The 18,839-nt window shown below is 48.6% G+C and overlaps 1 protein-coding gene across 2 annotated transcripts in view; it reads right to left on the reverse strand.

The window, feature by feature from the left end:
• LOC144172285 (uncharacterized) overlaps nt 1–4,717 on the reverse strand; it is a 75,696-nt gene extending 70,979 nt beyond the window's left edge. For both annotated transcript variants that reach the window (XM_077701035.1, XM_077701033.1), the window contains exon 1: nt 4,477–4,717. In XM_077701035.1, the coding sequence (XP_077557161.1) occupies nt 4,477–4,597 (121 nt within the window). In that variant the 5' untranslated portion in view covers nt 4,598–4,717. The remainder of the gene's footprint in view (nt 1–4,476) is intronic.
• Nucleotides 4,718–18,839: the final 14,122 nt, after the last annotated feature.

Below are 18,839 nucleotides of genomic sequence, written 5' to 3' on the forward strand. Positions count from 1 at the left end.
CAGGTAATTAACCAGGAAGTAGGCTTAATTGCAAACTACAAACAAGCGTTTATTGCTTCGTGTACTCCTTAAAGGAGCCATGAAGAGAAAATACAACTTTGTTTAATTTGAAAGTACTAGAATTCAGTATCTCACTCAGTTCCATTAGAGCCACAAAAGATGTTTTTTAACGAAAAAAAAGCAAGAGGTATATAAAAATTTTCAAATTTTGCGCCACAGTAACGTGTTATGATCGAGAATGACGTCATACGGGCCAACAATAAAACATAATTTTCAGTGCGTCAACTGCACGTTAGCATTCAAGTGACGCGGTCAATTGGAACTAGAGGCCCCATTACAGACGTCCAGTCATGTGTCGTCGCGACAGATCAGTTAGGCGGCCGCCAATCACACAAACAAGGTTCCGTGACGTCATAGAAAAGTTGCGGGAAATTGGCTAGGGGGTCGCGACTGCTTCACACGTTTTCTTTAATATCTCCGTTATTTGTTCGAAGATTGCGATGATATTGGTATCATTGTTATCGGGACTAAGCAGTCTTTCTAATAACCCCAACTTGTATTTTGTCTTCGTTGCTCCTTTAACTACTACGACCCGGTCAAAGCATACTGCCGCTCACGTTGAGGCTCGGCACCGCAGCTTTGCTGGTCATCCTTATTCACAGAGTAAAAAGGCACGGAATTTTTCTCTGTTTCTTCGCGTGCAATTTTGCGTTGTATGAGCACACCCACTTCCCCCTTGTATACCTTAGCTGGCCCTTACGGTATTGAAATAAATACGAATAACAAAGAACTAACAACATAATGTCTATTTTGTTCACCGCACTCATACGACGAACCAAAATAAAAAGCCATTAAAAACAAAACGAAACACAAAAAAATGCAACAAAGTATAGTTTTGTATGTGCACAAAAATGCAAAATTGGGGATGTTAACACATTTATCCGTTACAACACTGAAAATGTGCATTGTCTGTCTCAGGGCCAAAAAAAATCTTGAAAAGAAGAAAAGCACCGTAGGAATTCTTATGCATTAGGAGGCAGTTCTCGGAATTTATGGACTTTTTTCTTGCGGTTGTGGTTGCGTAAAGTAAGTGCCACAGCACTTCAATGTTGCGTATTCGAGCAAGAGGATATTCATTTGCCCATTTGCACGTTTTGCCCATTTTACCGTTTTTATTCGATTCTAAGCACCCCCTTTCTTCCCCGATCACGGTGCCCAAAGAGAGGGGGGGAGGGGTTCTTAGATTTGAAGAACCTAAATTACTCCCCCCCCCCCCTCCCAGGAATTTTTTCGCGGCGTATCTCGACGAGACGGGCGTAAGGAACAATGTATTTGCAAGCATTCAATACACGCAGTGAATCCATCGCTTACGCCTGATGCTAAGCATTCACCCTCACTACCATTCGAGTCCACTGTGCCGCTTTGGTACCGCTCTTGGTATCCCCCGACACGCCGTGTCCTGTTCCGATAAAGTGGTTTGTAATTAAAAACTTCATAAATCACTTCGCCACAACGTTAATTATGGCCTGCTTCCACGCGTCTGAAATCCACCTTGCGACGATTGCTTAGAAAAGGAGGTTCTTAGATTCGCATGCGAACTTTTTTTTCTAATGTTTTCCCCGAAAGTAGGGGAGTGTGCTTAGAATCGGGGGCGCTTAGAATCGCACAAATACGGTATATACAATATTAACGCTCTAGCGTTCATTCGAACAGCGATGGAGAATTACAGCTATTCGTTTGGCTTTCGGGGGATAGTGGCCTGGAATTCTTCTAAAATTCTTCGTAAATATGTTCGCATCGTGCCTTCTGTAAAATTGAATGCTGGCTTGGTCCTGGGGTCACAAGGACAAAACGTGTCCAGCTGCCAAATGCGGCAACGTGTGTTTGCCAGCGTTGTTTGTCGCGAGTGTACGTTGCTCAAAGATGTTCTGCCTAAGGTCCCTGTATAGTTCTGCCAAGACAAGACTGTTGCTGCTTACTACGTTTATCGTGTGCCGTGCAGTGTGACAGGCTACAGTCACCGCCAGGAAGCAGCGAAGATCTTGGCCTGGTATTACAACAAGTTATCATTACTGGGCAGCATTCCACTCTTTCCCGTGCTTATCGTGCGCTTGTGTGCCCGAACGCGCAGCCCAAACCATCCGCGGCAGACGTGCCCCAACTTAGAGGCGCCGCAGAGTCGTCACTCCTATCCCCTTCGTAACGGCTGGGCCCAATCATGCCTCAGACGAGCGGCCCGCGGCAGAGACGCAGCAACACGCCTGTGGACGGCGCCGCAGCGTAGCCTTCCGTTTCCCGTCGCGGCGGCTTTGGCTGACGCTATCGCTTCGCTTCCATTCGTCGGATTCAAACTTCGGCCATCGAGAGTCCTGATTGGAGCGATTCAAACTTCTCGTTGCTGCAACGGACCCCCGGGGGTATAAAAAATTACCCCATCTTCCCGAGGGGAACCCTGAGTAGGATGCGGAGCATCGCGGGGTTCACCTACATTTCCCCCAAACCCAACTACTAACACAACGGAACGCAACGGAACCCCGATGGGAATGTAGACGCTGTTGACGTTTACAAACGGCTTCCCGTTCTCGAAGGTTCGGTTCCGCCGCTCGCTTCGTACGTTTGCGTTCCACTTCACGTTGTCGAAGTTCGGGTAGCGCCGCTCGACGTTCTCGATCCGACGCTGCTTGACGTTGCCGAAGCTCAGGATCCGCTGCTCGACGTTGACGCTTCGAAGCTGCTTCGCGCTGACGAAGTTCACGGTCCGCCGCTCGCTTCAAGCGTTTGCGTTCAGCGTCGCGTGCCCTTCGATTCGCAGCTTTGTCTTGAGTGGACGTAACGTTGCTATTAGTGTTTGGGCTGATGCTGACGCGTGCTTGCGTCAGCCCACTCACTGATGGGACTGTTGCTTCCATCACACTTCATCGGAAGCATCAACGGATTCAACCGAAGCAAGCGCTGCACTGGACGCACGCAGCGCTCTACCCGCTTTATATCCACACTTGAAGGAGAGGAGACTAGAGGAGGAGAGTAGCGCATGCACCGCGAGAACGCAGGAGAAGCGCAAGCAGGTGGTAGGAGAGAAGTGCAGAGAGTAACGCGCAGCTGTTGAAGAGCGGGAAGGAGGAGAGTTGCGCATGCGTAGTGTGAGTTCGGACGCCGACGCTGCGGGACATACCCCCGAGCAAGAGATGCTCCGTACCCGCCGCGGTAGCTCAGTGGCTAAGGCGTTGCGCTGCTGAGCACGAGGTCGCGGGTTCGATTCCCGGCCGCGGCGGCCGCTTTTCTGATGGAGGCGAAAAGCAAAAACGCCCGTGTGTACGAGATTTCGGCGCACGTTAAAGATCCCCAGGTGGTCAAAATTAATCCGGAGGCCTCCACTACGGCGCGCCTCATCGCCTGCATTGCGTCGGCGCGTTAAGCACCCACAATCAATCAATCAAGAGATGCTCCGCATCTAAAACAGCCCGGAAGCAGCGGCGAGCACGGCATTTTTCGGAGGCACCGAGTGGAGACGTGCTGTCGCCTTTGTGCGAGCCATGCCATCCATTGTGTTACCCTTTTACATACTGTATATAAATGTTGCTTGAACTCTTTGTCGGCTCGGCAACTTCATCGGTCTGCTCTGCGCCGCGTCGATAGCGGACGGGGCAAGGCAACGCCGCAGCACCGGTGACTGCACTCCGGTGGCCAGTCGCAACAGTGTCCGTCCGCTATCACCGCGGCGCATGGGCAGAGCGATGAAATTCTCGAGCCGACAAAGAGTTCAAGCAACGTCACAGCACCGGTGACTGCGTTCGGATGGCCAGTCGCAACAGTGGTGGCTGTGGTGAGATGGCCCAGTCCCAACAGTGCGCAACAAGCTGTTAACCAAAAGTATTGAAGGACTCTGCCCATATCATCGTTTCAAAACTTTTGGCTACCTGTCCTTGGCCTGTTGGCCAACATACTTTGTTGATGTCGCCGGCATGTTTTCGGAAAGCACAGTAATTAATGGCGTTCTTCGTGGGGGCCAAATCAAAGCATTTTTTTTTCAAAGGAAGGGCAACGAAAGGTAAAAACAAACTCGCAGAAAGCATTTTATGCACTCAAAAAGATTTGTGCACTCATTGAAAATGTAGCTAGTTGACCCTCTACGCATCCCACACCAGCGCGCTGTTTTGCGCTGTGCTCTTCTGACGCGTGCCCTTCTTCCGTGTTCTGTTTTACCGCTGCGCTGTAACGATTTCGTGACATGTCGGTGCTGTTTTGTCGCGTGCGAGTCTTTAGCTGTTTTGGCGCCGTCCCCCTCCTCATATATGGGCACCGAGGACACCCCATCCGCGGTTTTGTCCTAAGCACCGCAGGAAAAGTTTTCAGTGGCACCTGTGAACAATATTGTGGACGTAACCTGCAACGCGCCAAAGTATTAGGGCGAAAAGGCGTTTTGCAGAAGTGATTGGGTGCTTTCCCTATCCTAAAAACCATGAACAAGGTGATCACCTGGAGTGCTGCCGCAGCCTTCTTGAGCATTGCCTTTAGAAGCGAGGAACACCAGCAAGAGGAAGCCACCTCTAAGAAAGTCCCACGTTCGGACACTTTTGGATATCCCAGCGATCGCCATGACAGACGATGCGGCGCCACGTTGAGTTGTTTAGTAGCCCGCCGGGTAGTTAGTGCCGCGATCGTCCACTGGGGTCCCACAGGCGACGCTTCCACGGTCGTTGTTTGACTTGATTGTCAGTGAGGCCTTCGTCTCTGTTTGCTATATTCCGCGGTGCCCTTGAAAGGCCACCTACGTCGCCAGGCAGCTGAAGGAAGTGTATGCTTGCGCCCGTGATCATCACTCATCGGTGAGCTCGGCGTAGACAGGCAGCGATACTGTACGAACGTACCCTTCGCCAAAGCGCAATGCTGTGGCTAGATTCCCAGCCGCACCAAAGGCCGTAATACGATGGGAGAGAAACACCATGAATAACCACAAAGTTTCAAAATACCAGCTGGCCCGATTTGAACTGATTATCTTCACTTCCCCGTAGCTCGTGACCCGCGCGCTCACTCTGCCCTCAAACAAACAAACCTTCCGTATTTTGTCTAGAGGTCAGGATACCAATTCTTACGAAGATGACTGACCACGATCCGGCTATTTTCGAACGGTTCTGTTAACGCGATAGATTGATTAAGTTAAAAATCTCCACAAGCACCCCATTTAATATATATATATATATATATATATATATATATATATATATATATATATATATATATATATATATATATATATACATATATATATATATATATATATATATATATATATATATATATATATATATATATCAGAATTCGAAATGAGGGGCTCGTTGAATGAAGACAGAAATAAGCGTAGGCAATCAAGAAGGCCAAGGGAAGCAAAGGGGAAATTGTAGTAGGTCAGCGTATTCTTCTTGGAAACATATTTTTTTAAGAAAGACAGAAAGTGCAGAGAAAATGCCCGCAGGATGGGATCCCACCCGCGGGGGGCATTTTAAGGTGAATTCATTTCGTTCCGGTTCAGTTCCGGTTCGACTGAATCATGTACCGACCCGATTCACAAACCGATTCAATCAGTTCAATTATCAGCTACGCGGGGAAACAGAATTTATTAGTTTAAAACGACAATAAAAACAAACTAGAAACAAAAACTCAAAATGCTGCTTTTTCCCAATAAAAGTGGCGCAGTTTTGAAGCAAACTCCAAGCAGTTGGGCGAGATAGTACGAAAACAGAAGTAGTGACTATTTACGAGCTACATTTCCGCCCGGATCTGATGTTGTCCTAAGCACTACATAAAGCCACCGTCAAGAGATATGTGTGTAAGACGGTGGGAAATATTTTCTACCCTTTCCTCTCTTGCTGAAATCGAAAACCTCGCTATGAAATCGCCCATCACGTTAACCATGACACCCTCTATAGTTAGGCCTACGTACTGGCGCTTTTAAATACCAGCGGTAAACACCATCGTGTAATACCAGCAGTGTAGGATAAGAAAAACAATCCTACCGCAGGCATATAAATGCTACCAATGAAGTCGCTTATTTTGTCCCCTATAATAATTTGTTAGCTGTCTCCTTCTCGAGGGTGTAAGCCACAACTTTGTCAAAAGTAAGCTTTAGTTAAGCCGCAGTCATTTCATCACTGCTCTGATATCTGGAATACCTTTTGTGATGGTTATCCCGGAAGTGTGCGTCACAATGAATATGTTATCGTTCCGCCTGACCCTCGGCAATCGTTCTGCCAGCTAATTTGCGGAATCTTAGAACTATTATGCATTTACAAACTGAAAGAGTAATTTGATGGAACTTTTTTGGGGAGGCGCTTTTTAATTCGTCGACAGTAGTACACCCCCGCCTAAACGAGTAGCAGCAGCAGTACAGTAACGAGGTGGGCAGTCAGTAAAAGTGCACCCCGAAAGCAAATATAAGGTGAAAACTGCAGAACAAGCAGAAAGGGCGAGCGCTGGGCGAATGGGACAGTGTCAACCGGCCTGTATTTCATGCATGGGTTTTCTGCTTAAGTGCTGTTTTTCCTTCCAAGACGAAATACGTAGTACCTGCAAGGTCAAGGGATGCAGTTCTTTGAAAAACGAATTAGTGTGCGCAATGAGGTAACACTGTACCCTGCTATTACTACTAATTATATTATCTACTAATTTGTACCTGTTATTATCTATTATTATCTACTAAAACCCTGCTATTACTACTAATTTGTATTATCTGTTAAAAACGTGAACTTGACCGCTCTATACCGTCCTGAAAAAACGACGATCATACCAGGAACCACGTATACGGCTCTCGTTTCCATTGCATCGATTACACGTTTGGTTGTGAAACGTCGTAGAAAGGAAACGTATAAAGAAATATCCGGTTTTTGGTGTTTTGCTTATTCGATTTCGCTTATTTTGAGCGTAAGAATTTAAAACAACGTAAGCTGTCTTTCCGTGAAAACACACTTTTTGGAAATATTTCTACGCTTGATGCTCCGACTCTGTACCTTTGCTCTGAGGAGCAGCTTATGTTCTAGAGCGGCAGTAATTTAAACCACTAAGGGAAATTTAACTATAGCCTCAAAATCTCAACACGTGGAAGTTCTCGTTTTCCGTCTACACCGAAATCTGAAGGTCGTACTTTTCAGGTATTTACATTTTCCTGCTGTGCGACTTTTTAAAACAAATTATGCAATGAAAAAGGTTTGCGCACTTCGGGTGTGACCCTTCGACATAGCGCAGTGGAGCACTCTTGCAGCATAATTGATCCTATAAAGTGGATGAAGGGAAGGATGAAGTCGTTTCATATCGCTTGGGAGCTTCCGAGAATGACATTTTGTTTGGCCAGCCTTCCACTCTGCTCGCTCTACCAGCACGCATTCCTTTTTCCAGTTAAAAGAATAGCTCTCGTGATTAAAGAAGCAGTTACCTTTATAGCCCTAACAACTTCAGTACAGTTCCAATTCATTTTACGGGTGTGCGACATAAATGATTTGCTTATGGTCAGAATCCGGGCATTGAATACTTATGATTAAAAATACTTCGCCAGTGGATCCCGTCACAGGGAATTCGGGTCTCGATCATTTTAACAGAGAAGCTGTGTGGGAGTTCGTTGATTCCGGCGTTTCACAAACCTCAGGATAACCGTACAAAGAAGAGAAATCACCGGCACCGGCAGGATTAGAGCCCGTGTCTGGTAGATCAATGGGGTCAGTCGTCTTACCAACTCGGCTACGATCGTTTCTTTTTCCTTTATTGCCTTACTTTGACAATACGAACACCCAAAACAAAACACTGCATTGATAAAACTGCTAGCCGACACTTGGGTAGCAGAAAGCTGGCTAAAATTGTTTCATGCTTGTTAATGTCTCCATCTCAGGCAACCATTCCGGAGGCTCAGGCGGAGCTCTCCATACTTCAATAACCAACCGAATGGACTCAGAAAATTACCCCTTAGAGCGCTTGGCATCAACATCACTATTACGTATGGCCATACGCGACTTCAAAATGTCTTACGACAGGGTCATACCTTGACAAGGTCGTACGGTACACCGTCATCACTCTCGATGGCTAAGAACCGGATTACGTGTGCGTCCATGGGGAAATCTTTATTTAATGTGCGCTGAAGCACGTCCCAGAAAAAGACCCCATCCCAACACTCCAAAAACACATATTCTATAGACTCGGGTTTCTTGCACTTAACACCCCATAGAAGGTACAAACCCTTCTCTTTCTGTCACGTCTTTACGAATAGCACGCACGCGGGAAATTTGAAGAAAAATATGTTCACCCATGGCGGTACCGCCATTCTTTTGCCACGCTTAAAGGGGCCCTGAAAGGCATTTTGAGCACACTAAATGAACTAGCGCAATCGCTAGATTGGGTCGCCAACGTCACCTGTGCCAAGTATTACTCTTTTACGCGCAGCGGAAAGCTCACACTTTTTTTGCAAAGTTTGTCGCTTTTTTCTCACCCTTTCCTTCGTGTTTTTGGACGCCGCCATCTTCACATGTCTACATCATCGATTCCCAGATGTTCGTCATGAGCTAGACATCCTGCTATTGGGCGGCTTTTTCACGCACTTCCGGCAAAGAGATGAGTCGTCTGCTCAGCGTCGGCTCGCCGGCTGATCTGCCAGCGGAGTGCCGGAGTGCTTAGGCATTTTACGACAAACGAAACACGGGTAAAACAAACGCTTAACCGTTTGTATTGAATGCAACACGGCCATAACACGACGTGGATTTTATCTTACGTGAGTACGTATACCATAAAGAAAGTCCCGTGGCACTTCTTTGGTGCAATCGCAGAGAACGCCCTGAGCCGAATGCCCGGGTTTGACGCGTACATTTTATTCAACTTCAAAACAATCCAGAGATGCGTTTCGAACGAACGCAACGTCACAACATGCGTTGCAAGTCTGAACCGCGATTGACAGACGATGAGTTGCCTCCTCCTGCCCGTCGTAAATTCGGCACTCACCTCACACCCGGTTTGCGGGGACGAGCAGCAAGTCACAACTCTGGCGCACAAGCGAGAAGGCTTTTAGCCAGGCACACTGCACATACCCCATGCGAGGTTGAGTGGTACGTCGTTCGAGAAAGATAATCCAGACCATGGGAAGCACTATCCACCCGCAGAAGTACAATGTCGCATTTCATCGCGAAAGGAACGCGTCCACAACACACAGGAGGCGATGCATACACACACACACAGCTTCGGTCGCTGCATTGGCTTAGCTACAAGCTTCGCTCGGACAATCAGTGATGCTACGACGATACAGAGCTGCGTGAGGACGACGTGCTAACCACTTCACGTATTTAAAAATACAGGGGCAAAGAACTAGGTTCATCGGAAGCAAAAAATCTTTCCTCCATTATAGTGCCTGAAATATACTGGCTAGTGTGCCGAGGGCGGGCTCCAGGCGGGCGGCTGGAGCGATGTACGCGGCCGTCTGCCGCTTGGGGCGCTGCCGTGCGGGAGTGTGCGCGTTCATCCGGCCCGAGCAGATCGCGCGGTTACCTCCGAGCTGCGTAGCAGACGGCAGCGGCAGAACTTTCCATTCCCGCTTGCGACGAAAGCGAGCGAAAGCGACGGGAATTCTGTCGCGCAACCAAAATTTGTCCCGACCATTCGACAAAAACGATCGTCGCGCGACAAAGCGACGGAATTCCTGCCGCTCTCACTCGCTTTCGTCGCAAGTGCGAACGGGCCTTTATGCGCAATCTCCGCCCCACATAAAACAAGCTCTTGCTTGTCGCCTGAGCATACGGTTGATATCTGACTACGTTACACTGTGCTTGCCAGTGTATTTAAACGATGTCACTAGGTTTGAAACATACGCGCTCGGCGTGCAGCTTTGTAAATGCAAGCGGTTTCACATACGCACGCTATTTTGCTGCTAATAGAGTTTTAGTACAGCGTTTGTGGCCTTTGCATACGCTAAACGCTAAAGTTTTGCGTCCCGCTACGTGACACCGCGATGGGAGTTTTAGTAGAGCGTCTCATCAGTTTTGCGTAGCGACACACTAATGCATACGGCGCCATCTGTCAAATGTTTTCCGAAATGTCTCGCCGGCTGATCTGCTAGCGGAGTGCCGGAGTGTTTGGACATTTTACGACTATCCAAACAAGTGCAAACAAACGCTTTCCCGTCAGTGTTGAATGCAACACATGGGTGCAGCTTGTCAGAACACGGTTCTCGCTGATCGAGTGCAGCGTTGGTTTGCTCTTCGCCTTCACGTTCATCGCCGCTGATAAAGCGATCCGATCCGGCGCGTTTTGTGCACGAGTTCTGTGTCGGTTGAAAATGTCTTTTTTCACATGCCGCCGGTAGTAGGAATTACAACCACCGCAAAATAACACCCGGCACCAGCGGGGCCACATCTGAGACCGCGCTTTTTGGATAAACAGTGCGCGGTGCACCAAAGGGAACGAGCGCACGATTCTCCCCACGCGGCTGCGAGTTCGCCGCCGTACCAACTGCAGCTACGTACACCGCGAAAGGGCAAGGCCAGGCCGCACACATGCGGCCAGGTCATTCGTTCGCTTTTCCAGCCTGTGTCCATGGTGTCTACAGACTGGATGAAAAAGCCGAAAGAGCTGGCCCGTAGCAGACGGCAGTCTGTGGGAGCGCAATAGCGGAAGTACGTCACCGCTGAGGAGCGGAGCATCATGGGAGGGGAGGCCAACAGCGAAGAAACAGTTGAAAGGAGGAGGAAATACGGCGCGACGATAATTCGCGGTTTTTGATTTACGATTTCTCAGCTAATACTCATCGCTTTAACAAAATTCTTGCAGGAGGAGATTGCTAATACATTGCTTTATTTGGTTACATGTACATCCATGCATCGGCGGAAGGCATTTCAGGACCCCTTTAAGCACATCTTGGTCTGGCCCTGCGTGGGTACTGTACAATCACACAGGTAATACAATATCTGCAAGGTCGTGGTACAGTTTTTTGCTCATCACACTGGACAAGTATTCAAGAGTGAGGCGGGCTCGTAAAAACTGGACTGCCAGAACCACTTCACGGAAATATCCCCTAATTGCGCCAAACAAAAAACACGCAGTCGAAACAATAAAATCAGGCAGTGACCTATAGCTAGCTTCGTCTGACACGCAGTGCGCAAGAAACGTTCCTGCACCTCACGCAGAAGCAAAAAAAAAAAAATTGGCTGCGTTTCTGCTTGCTCCTTTCGTTGCAAATGTCAACAAAAGACGATTGTCGACATTTGCCAAGTAAATGCCTCCCTTTGCTTTCCCACTCACCTTTCATGCTGTTCCTTTTCCGTCGCACTCCTTCCAAGGTAAACACATTAAAGGTTTACTCAAGTCTATTTAAATTTACCACGTTCTACTGCTCCAGGCCAGGTGCCTCGATGCCAGCGCTGCCGTACGGCGGTGACGCGCGTGACTCGAGGCACCCTACTACAACGTTTATTCAACCACGTTGCGTTCCACGAGCGTTCCAAACGGAACGTGGTACCTATTAAATTCAGAGCATTTCTTTAACTCACGATGTCACCCGGCGTTGTCGGCGTTGGCGTGCCTCGGCGTCCGCAACAGCCGTTCCAGGTGCGCCCTCTCCCCCACTCCTCCTCTCCCGCATCACGCTACCATCCTCGCTCTCAACAACAGGTCCGCCCCCGTCCCCCTACACTATATAAAAAAATAATACTTACCGGCGCCTGGTTTCAATCCCACGACCCTGCGGGCGGAACGCAAGGTACATGGTGCTCTACCCACTGCGCCACAAAGCCGACACAGAATGGAAGGCTACGAACGCGCCTTATATCCTTGACTCATTCAAACTACGTCAAGAAGCTACTGATACAACGCATTCACTACCTGTGGGCGGAACGCGAGGTACATGGTGCTCTTCCCACTTTGCCACAAAGCCGACACAGTATGGAAGGCTACGAACGCGCCTTATATCCTTGACTCATTCAAACTACGTCAAGAAGCTGCTGATACAACGCATTCACTACCTGTGGGCGGAACGCGAGGTACATGGTGCTCTTCCCACTGCGCCACAAAACCGACACAGAATGAAAGGCTACGAACGCGCCTTATATCCTTGACTCATTCAAACTACGTCAAGAAGCTGCTGATACAACGCATTCACTACCACCAACTCCCCAAACACTAAACGTTAACGCAATACACCCACCCCCTATGCGACGCATTTACTCGAGTCCCCCTCGCGGGAAGATGGGCCCTTTTTTAATGGAACCTTTCGTTGCTGCTGCCGTTTGATTTCCTAATTGCCGCCAGGAGCGCGGGCAACAGCAGGCGACGGTTTTCTGCAGTGAATGAGTATTTCATTTGCTATCGCAAAAATCAAGCATTCATAATTTTTTTATAAAAGAACACTGCAAATATCATTTCTGCATTGATTTTCTGCCTCACATTGGCGTAATGTTTTGTTCTTATTCAACAATGTTGACAAGTATGAACATTGACACAGGACTTATACGTTCAGATTTGGCTGTTACTATATAAGACTATTGTGCAGATTTTGTTTCACATTGGCCGGGTGGCTGAATCGAGTCACAGAAAGACAGACAGGCAGACTGTTCGGGTGGCTGAATCGAGTCACAGACAGACAGGCAGACAGACAGACATACAAACAGACTAAAATATTTGCATTTAAGTAGCCCAAGAAAGACTATCGTTTTTAAAAACGCTTGCTCACTAGGCTGTTACTGTGGGGAGAGGAATCACGCCACCTGCTCGACTCAGAACAAGCGTTAAGGTACACGTCGCACCTGCGCGCTCCTAGTTTAAGTGTGCGCTTTCCGTTCGTTCGTTCTGCTTCTTCGATTTACTTCTTATTCGTCCTTATAGCAACAGAGATGGAGCAAAGGCGTTGCGGCAGCGAAGAAGGAGCAAGTGGCCTACAGTCGTGGACTAACTCTTTTTTATTCTTATCAAAAATAACGTTTTACTCCTCCTCCACGTGGACTTAAACCGTCGTGACGGTGGGGAAGGTCGCGTACAGCGTCTCTACCGTCAAGTCTTACGCGTTAGTGTGATCCTCCTTCATGTTTTGTCGTGCTTTTAGCGCTCTATTCATTCAAGCTGAATACACCAGCTAGCCCAGCGACTTACTTTACTGGAATATTTCTTAACGTTCCGCGAAGCTTATTGCCCGGTTCAGAGACACATGTGCGCGCATGGCAGGCCGGGAAATTTTCAGCATGCCTAGAAAAAAAAAATGGTTGCCATCCCGGCTGCGAAAGTGGTTGTCCAGCGGAGCTGTTGTAAACTACTACAAATGGTGATGGGGAGGGTATGAAATTTCTCACCCCGTCTCGGCGGGCTTCCTGCTTGTGCTCTACTTCTCTGGCGGAAAATTCTGGGTCCTGCCTAGCCTGACGCGTGCGCTCAGCGTGTTGGGCAAGAACTGCTCTGTTTAGTGTCACGATTCCTGCCTAGCGTTCAAGCATAATCTGCAAACTCAATCTTTATCAGGAACGCATGGTGGAGGAGCGGGGGTGCCATTGTTCACAGGTGCCTTATTATCCATAAGGCGGTTTCGATTCTTGTTTTGTGGTTTTTAAACGAAGACTTAGCTCTATGCTGTATGCCTGAATAACCTGACGCATGCGCTGGACATCATGAGTGAGAACTGCTAGGCCCTGCGTGAGGTTTTTGTTTACGACACGGAATTTTCCGACCAACGAGAGGCTAACAGCTTCGCTTTAAAACAATCCTGCATCAGCAACTACATTTATTTGAACGAACTTGGGAATACGTGGAAGTGAGCAACAGAGCGCATCGCGAAGTATAGAAGGGACGCACGCCCCCTGTGACTTGTTTCAAGCGCTAAGGTAGCGCGGAAAAAAATTAAATTTCCCAAGACGGACGTGCCCGAAGCCAAGTGCTGACAATCTGCTCCACAGCAATTTGTAAAAAATTTCTGTGCGCAGCCCGTCTGCAGCAAAAGAAAAAAATTGAAATAGTTGCTGTGTACTCGCATCGTTGCGAATAATTTCGGTACATGTTCAGTCTACTCATCCTAAATATAAATAAATGTATTTTACGCAGTAAATAAGAATATTCTGTTCTAATATTTATGTATTGGCATGGCCGGGCATGGGCCATGGTGTTAAAGGGACCCTGCAACACTTTCGATAAGCGCTTTCACTCTTTCCTTCGCGCCTGGAACCCCTGCGAAAGCTATAGCTATCGCCAGCACGGAGCGGCGCTGCGTGATTTGCTCGTAGCACCATATACGCCTTCCATTTCTGCTTTGTTTTTGTGACTTCATTTTTAAAGTTGCTATCTAAAAGCGTTCATTGCTGCGACTGAAGAAAAACCGGTCAACAGCCGCTTCATAGCCTTAGTGACGTAATTCAAGCCGTTGAAGAACGTCAAGACCGGGAAAGAGAGAAAAATCTTTTGAGCGAGTTTACAAGTTATCTGATGGGCATAGAGGCGTAATTTCTTTTGGCTGAGGTACTCTGCGACACCCTAATCTAAGTACTGGGTGTGTTGGGTGACTGCATTTTGCAAGAATTTAAGATTTCAAAAAAGTTGAGAAAAGTGTTGCACGGTCCATTTAAAGGGGCACTGAAGTGATATGTAAACATTGCGGGATTACTAGCGCAAATTGCAGTCCGGAGACCACGGGCCATGTTTCGACCGCTCTGGGCGCGTTTACGCGATTTTATTTAGTAGAAAAATAATTCGAAAATGCTGTCCTCCTCTCTTTACGCTCGCCCATTTTCTGTGGCGTTTTCGTGTGACGTCAGGAGGTGCCGAGCTCGCAATTGGCTGCGCTACTGCACGGCTCCCCGGCCTTCAGACAGAGTCAGTCGGCCCAGCGTTTCGTCCGCCGGCCGCCGACGGGTCGTCGCAATTCGTTCGCTCAGTTGAAACGAAGCCAGGACACGTTTGTGAATGGAGGAATGTGCCTTTCTTTACTTGGTTAGTTTGTACACTGTATCTAGCTCCAAGTCAAGGTCGCTTCACACAAGCGCTGCACAAGCGCACATGCGACGCTTCGCTGACTAGTACGCCAGTAGGAAAACATAAGGCCTCTTGAAGGCGGGAGAAGAGTCAGCGAAGTCAGTATAGGTACTAAGGAAATAAATTCAACTGATATTTTTACCGTACAGCATAAAACTAGGGTGCGGGAAGCACTTTCTTGCTCTCGGCGAACAAGCACAGCGGCCAGCAGCAAGACTACGCATCTGCGAACGCTTTTCCGTCTAAGAAATGCAATTGCTAGACGTGAGATATTGTGAAAACTTGGGGGATGCTTACTGCACGCGCGCAAAACAAGAAATAGTTCCCTAAGCTGCTTCGAATGCTAAAACTGAATAAAAGTGTAAACTGGTTATACATTATATACCTTACATTTCCAAGGTCGTCAGCGCCCGCCGGTGGCTGAGTCGTTTGGAGCGCTAGGTATCCCAGCGCAATTGTTTTGCAAGTCGCAAGTTCGAAACTTTTTCGTTTTCCGCCGAGAGAGAGAGAGAATACATTTATTGAGCGTCTAAATTGGGAGTGGTTCCTTATTCACTGGAGCCCATATGATGTCATGGCCGCCTGCGCCCGGTCGACCAGCGCTAGCTGGGTCGCGAGTGAGGAGCTGGACATCAAAATCTCCCATTGCTCTCTAAAAGAGGGGGTGGGGGGATGGAGGAGGGGTGGATTTTCTGAGCTGAAGTCGCACTCCCCAATTATGTGGCGGAGTGATCCTGGTTTTTTACAAAATTTGCATTCGGCCGAGTACTGTTCCGGGAACATGAGGTGTAACCTTGTTGGGTGGGGGAAGGATCCAGATTGAATGAGGCGAAAGACTGTCTGCTGCTCCTTAGAGAGGCTAGGATGAGGTGGAAGGAGTGTCTGTCTTTCTAGCCGGTAGTGCTGCGTGACTTCTCTGAAAGTGATAAGCGGGCAGTACTCCACGCCTTCCTCCGTAGCCTGGGGTGTGAGTGCGCAGGCTTGTTGGTGGGCAAACTCGTTACCCTCCATGGAGGCGTGAGCAGGCGTCCACACCAATTTGATTTTTCTATTTGCTATTTTGTTCTGCAGCAATCTAAGGGTAACTGGTGACACCCATCCTGATTGGTAGTTTCGATATGCTTGCTGCGAGTCGGTGACAATTGTTTGTGCCGGCGTCTGTGTGAGGGCCAGAGCAATTGCCATCTCCTCCGCTTCAGTGATGTCCGTGGTCTTGACTGTTGCGCATACCAGGAGACTGTTCTTGGTCGATACCACTATTGCTGCGTATGGCTTGCCTCTACAGCGGGAGGCGTCCGTGTATACGACTCCGGGGTCTTTTCCAAAGCTCGTGTTTAGCGCTCGAGCTCTCGCTGCTCTTCTCGCCTCGTGATGGGTGGGGTGCATGTTTCTTGGCAGTGGGTGAATAATTAAAGACTGGCGCCAGGAGGTTGGTATCTGTACCTGCGGGATCGCGTCGAGGGCCGCCCACCCTATGTTGAGGAGAATTTTTCGTCCATCTTTAGTTCGGCTGAGTCTGGCCTTTTGACTTGATAGATGACCTTCGATCAATTCTTCTGCGGTGTTGTGTATGCCCATCCTGAGCAGCTTGTCTGTGGACGCGCTCATGGGTAGTCCTATGGCATGCTTGACTGACTTCCGTATGAGTATATTGAGGAGATTTATGTCGCTTTTGTTTAGTAAGAGGTACGGCGTGATGTAGGTTATCCTTGAAATGACGAATGCCTCGACCAAACGCAGGGTATCCGCCTCTTTCATTCCTCTCTTCCTTGTTGACACCCTCCTAATCATGTGTATTATTTGATCGGTAGTTTGCTTCAGTTTTTTTAGGGAGATGTCACTCTTGGTGTCTGCTTGTAGGTGAACTCCTAGGATTTTAATGCTGGGACTAGGAATTATCGCATGTCCCTCTAGTTGGACTTGGATGTCTTCCTTGATGTTCTTCTTGGCTTTCGGGCGGACAACAAGGAGCTCGGACTTTTGTGGCGCACACTGGAGGCCACAGGCCTTGGCATATTGATTTATGACGTCCGTTGCCCTCTGGAGTGTGTCCTGAATATCGCCGAGGGACCCGGTTCCCGTCCAGACGGTGATATCGTCAGCATAGAGAGCATGCCCAAGGTTATCTATGGCGTCGAGTCTTCTGGGGAGGTCAAGCAAGGCAACATTAAATAACAACGGTGACAGCACAGATCCCTGGGGCGTGCCTCTAGCTCCTAGCTTTATCGGGTCGGATGTGGCATCTCCTATCCTGAGTGCGGCAGTGCGGTCCGAGAGGAAGTTGCGGATGTACTCATACGTCCGCGTTCCGCAGTCCATAGCATTGAGGTTCCTCAATATACTTGCGTGAGTCACGTTGTCAAACGCGCCCTTGAGATCGAGGGCCAGGATGGCCCGGGGGGAGTGGCGCGTAGCTTGCTTGAGTACCTCCTCCTTGAGTTGAAGGAGTACGTCCTGGGTTCCTAGATGTTTTCGGAACCCAAACATTGTCGTGGGCATTTGCTCTGTGTCGTCCAAATGTTTCTGAAGGCGGCCGAGCACAATCCGCTCCATGACTTTTCCAACACAGGAGGTCAGGGATATTGGCCTTAAATTATCTATGTGGGGAGATTTTCCAGGTTTGGGTATGAATCTTATCTCGGCCGTTTTCCATTGAGCGGGGAGCTGTCCCGTCTCCCAAACAGTGTTGAGATGTTCCAACAGATTTATTAAGGAGTCGTCTCCAAGGTTATTTAGTAGTCTGTAGGTGATGGCATCCGGTCCCGGGGCACTGGACTTCCTGCTCTCGGCTATTGCTGCACGGAGTTCATGGAGGAAAATAGGTCGATCGAGCTCTTCGTTGGGCTTGCCAGAATAGGGCCGGAGTTCTTCTCCAGGTTCCGTTTTGAGGTACCTGTCTCGGAGGTCCTGCGTTAGCTTCTCGGTGTCGCCTCCGTAGTTGTTAAGCGTGCGAACCATGCTGCGGTTGATCTCGCCCTTACTCGTGAGTGGATCGATTAGATGCCTCAGTAGCTGCCATGTTCTCTTAGTGGACAGAGTGCCTTGGAGGCCGTCGCACAGCTGGAGCCAGTTATCTCTGCACAGAGTGGAGGCGTATTCCGCTGCCGCCTTGTTGATTTCGTTGATTTTTTTGCGGAGTTTGCGGTTATGTCTCTGTCTTTTCCATCTTTTTGTGAGACATCGCCTCGCTTCCCACAGGTGGAGTAGACGGGCGTCTACACAGGGAGTCTGGTGCGTCGTGACAATAGATTGGGTATGCTTTTTCATGTGCTCTACTTGTTCCATGGCCCACTGCTCGTAGGTTTGCCTCTCTGGGAATGATGTTTTGAGTTGGTCTTCTCTGAACTTGTCCCAGTTGATTATCTTGACTGTCCCTGTTTTGGCCCTGAAGGAGTTCCCCCGCACAGTGAGTTTGATTATATTGTGATCGGAGCCGAGGTTTACATTTGTGTTTGTCCATGCCACATCTAGCGAGCCAGCCAGCAGTGAAAGATCGGGGGTAGTGTCTCTGGCTGTGCTTGTACCTTGGCGAGTGGGGGTCTGGGGGTCGTTTAGGAGGACTAAGTTGGATTGATCAATGAAGTTGGCAATTTCTTTGCCTCTTTTGGAGCAGAACTTGTATCCCCATAATGTGTGGGGGGCGTTGAAGTCTCCTAATAGAAAGGTGGGCCTGTCTTTAGCAACGCGCATGGTGTCTTGAAAAGTTTCCATAATTTCGGGCTTTCGATTTGAAGGGCGGCAATAAGAGTTGAGAATAAAAATGTTTTCAGTGTTGCCGATTTGACAGTTGTGGATTTCCACCAGGGTATGCTCGCACCCTTTCTGGGCCGTGACATGCTGCGTAGCCGCTATGTTTTTGTGAACAAGAA

This window comes from Haemaphysalis longicornis, unplaced genomic scaffold (assembly GCF_048455015.1).
Source record: "Haemaphysalis longicornis isolate Haplotype H1 unplaced genomic scaffold, Haemaphysalis longicornis Haplotype H1 scaffold_20, whole genome shotgun sequence".
NCBI lineage: Eukaryota > Metazoa > Arthropoda > Arachnida > Ixodida > Ixodidae > Haemaphysalis > Haemaphysalis longicornis.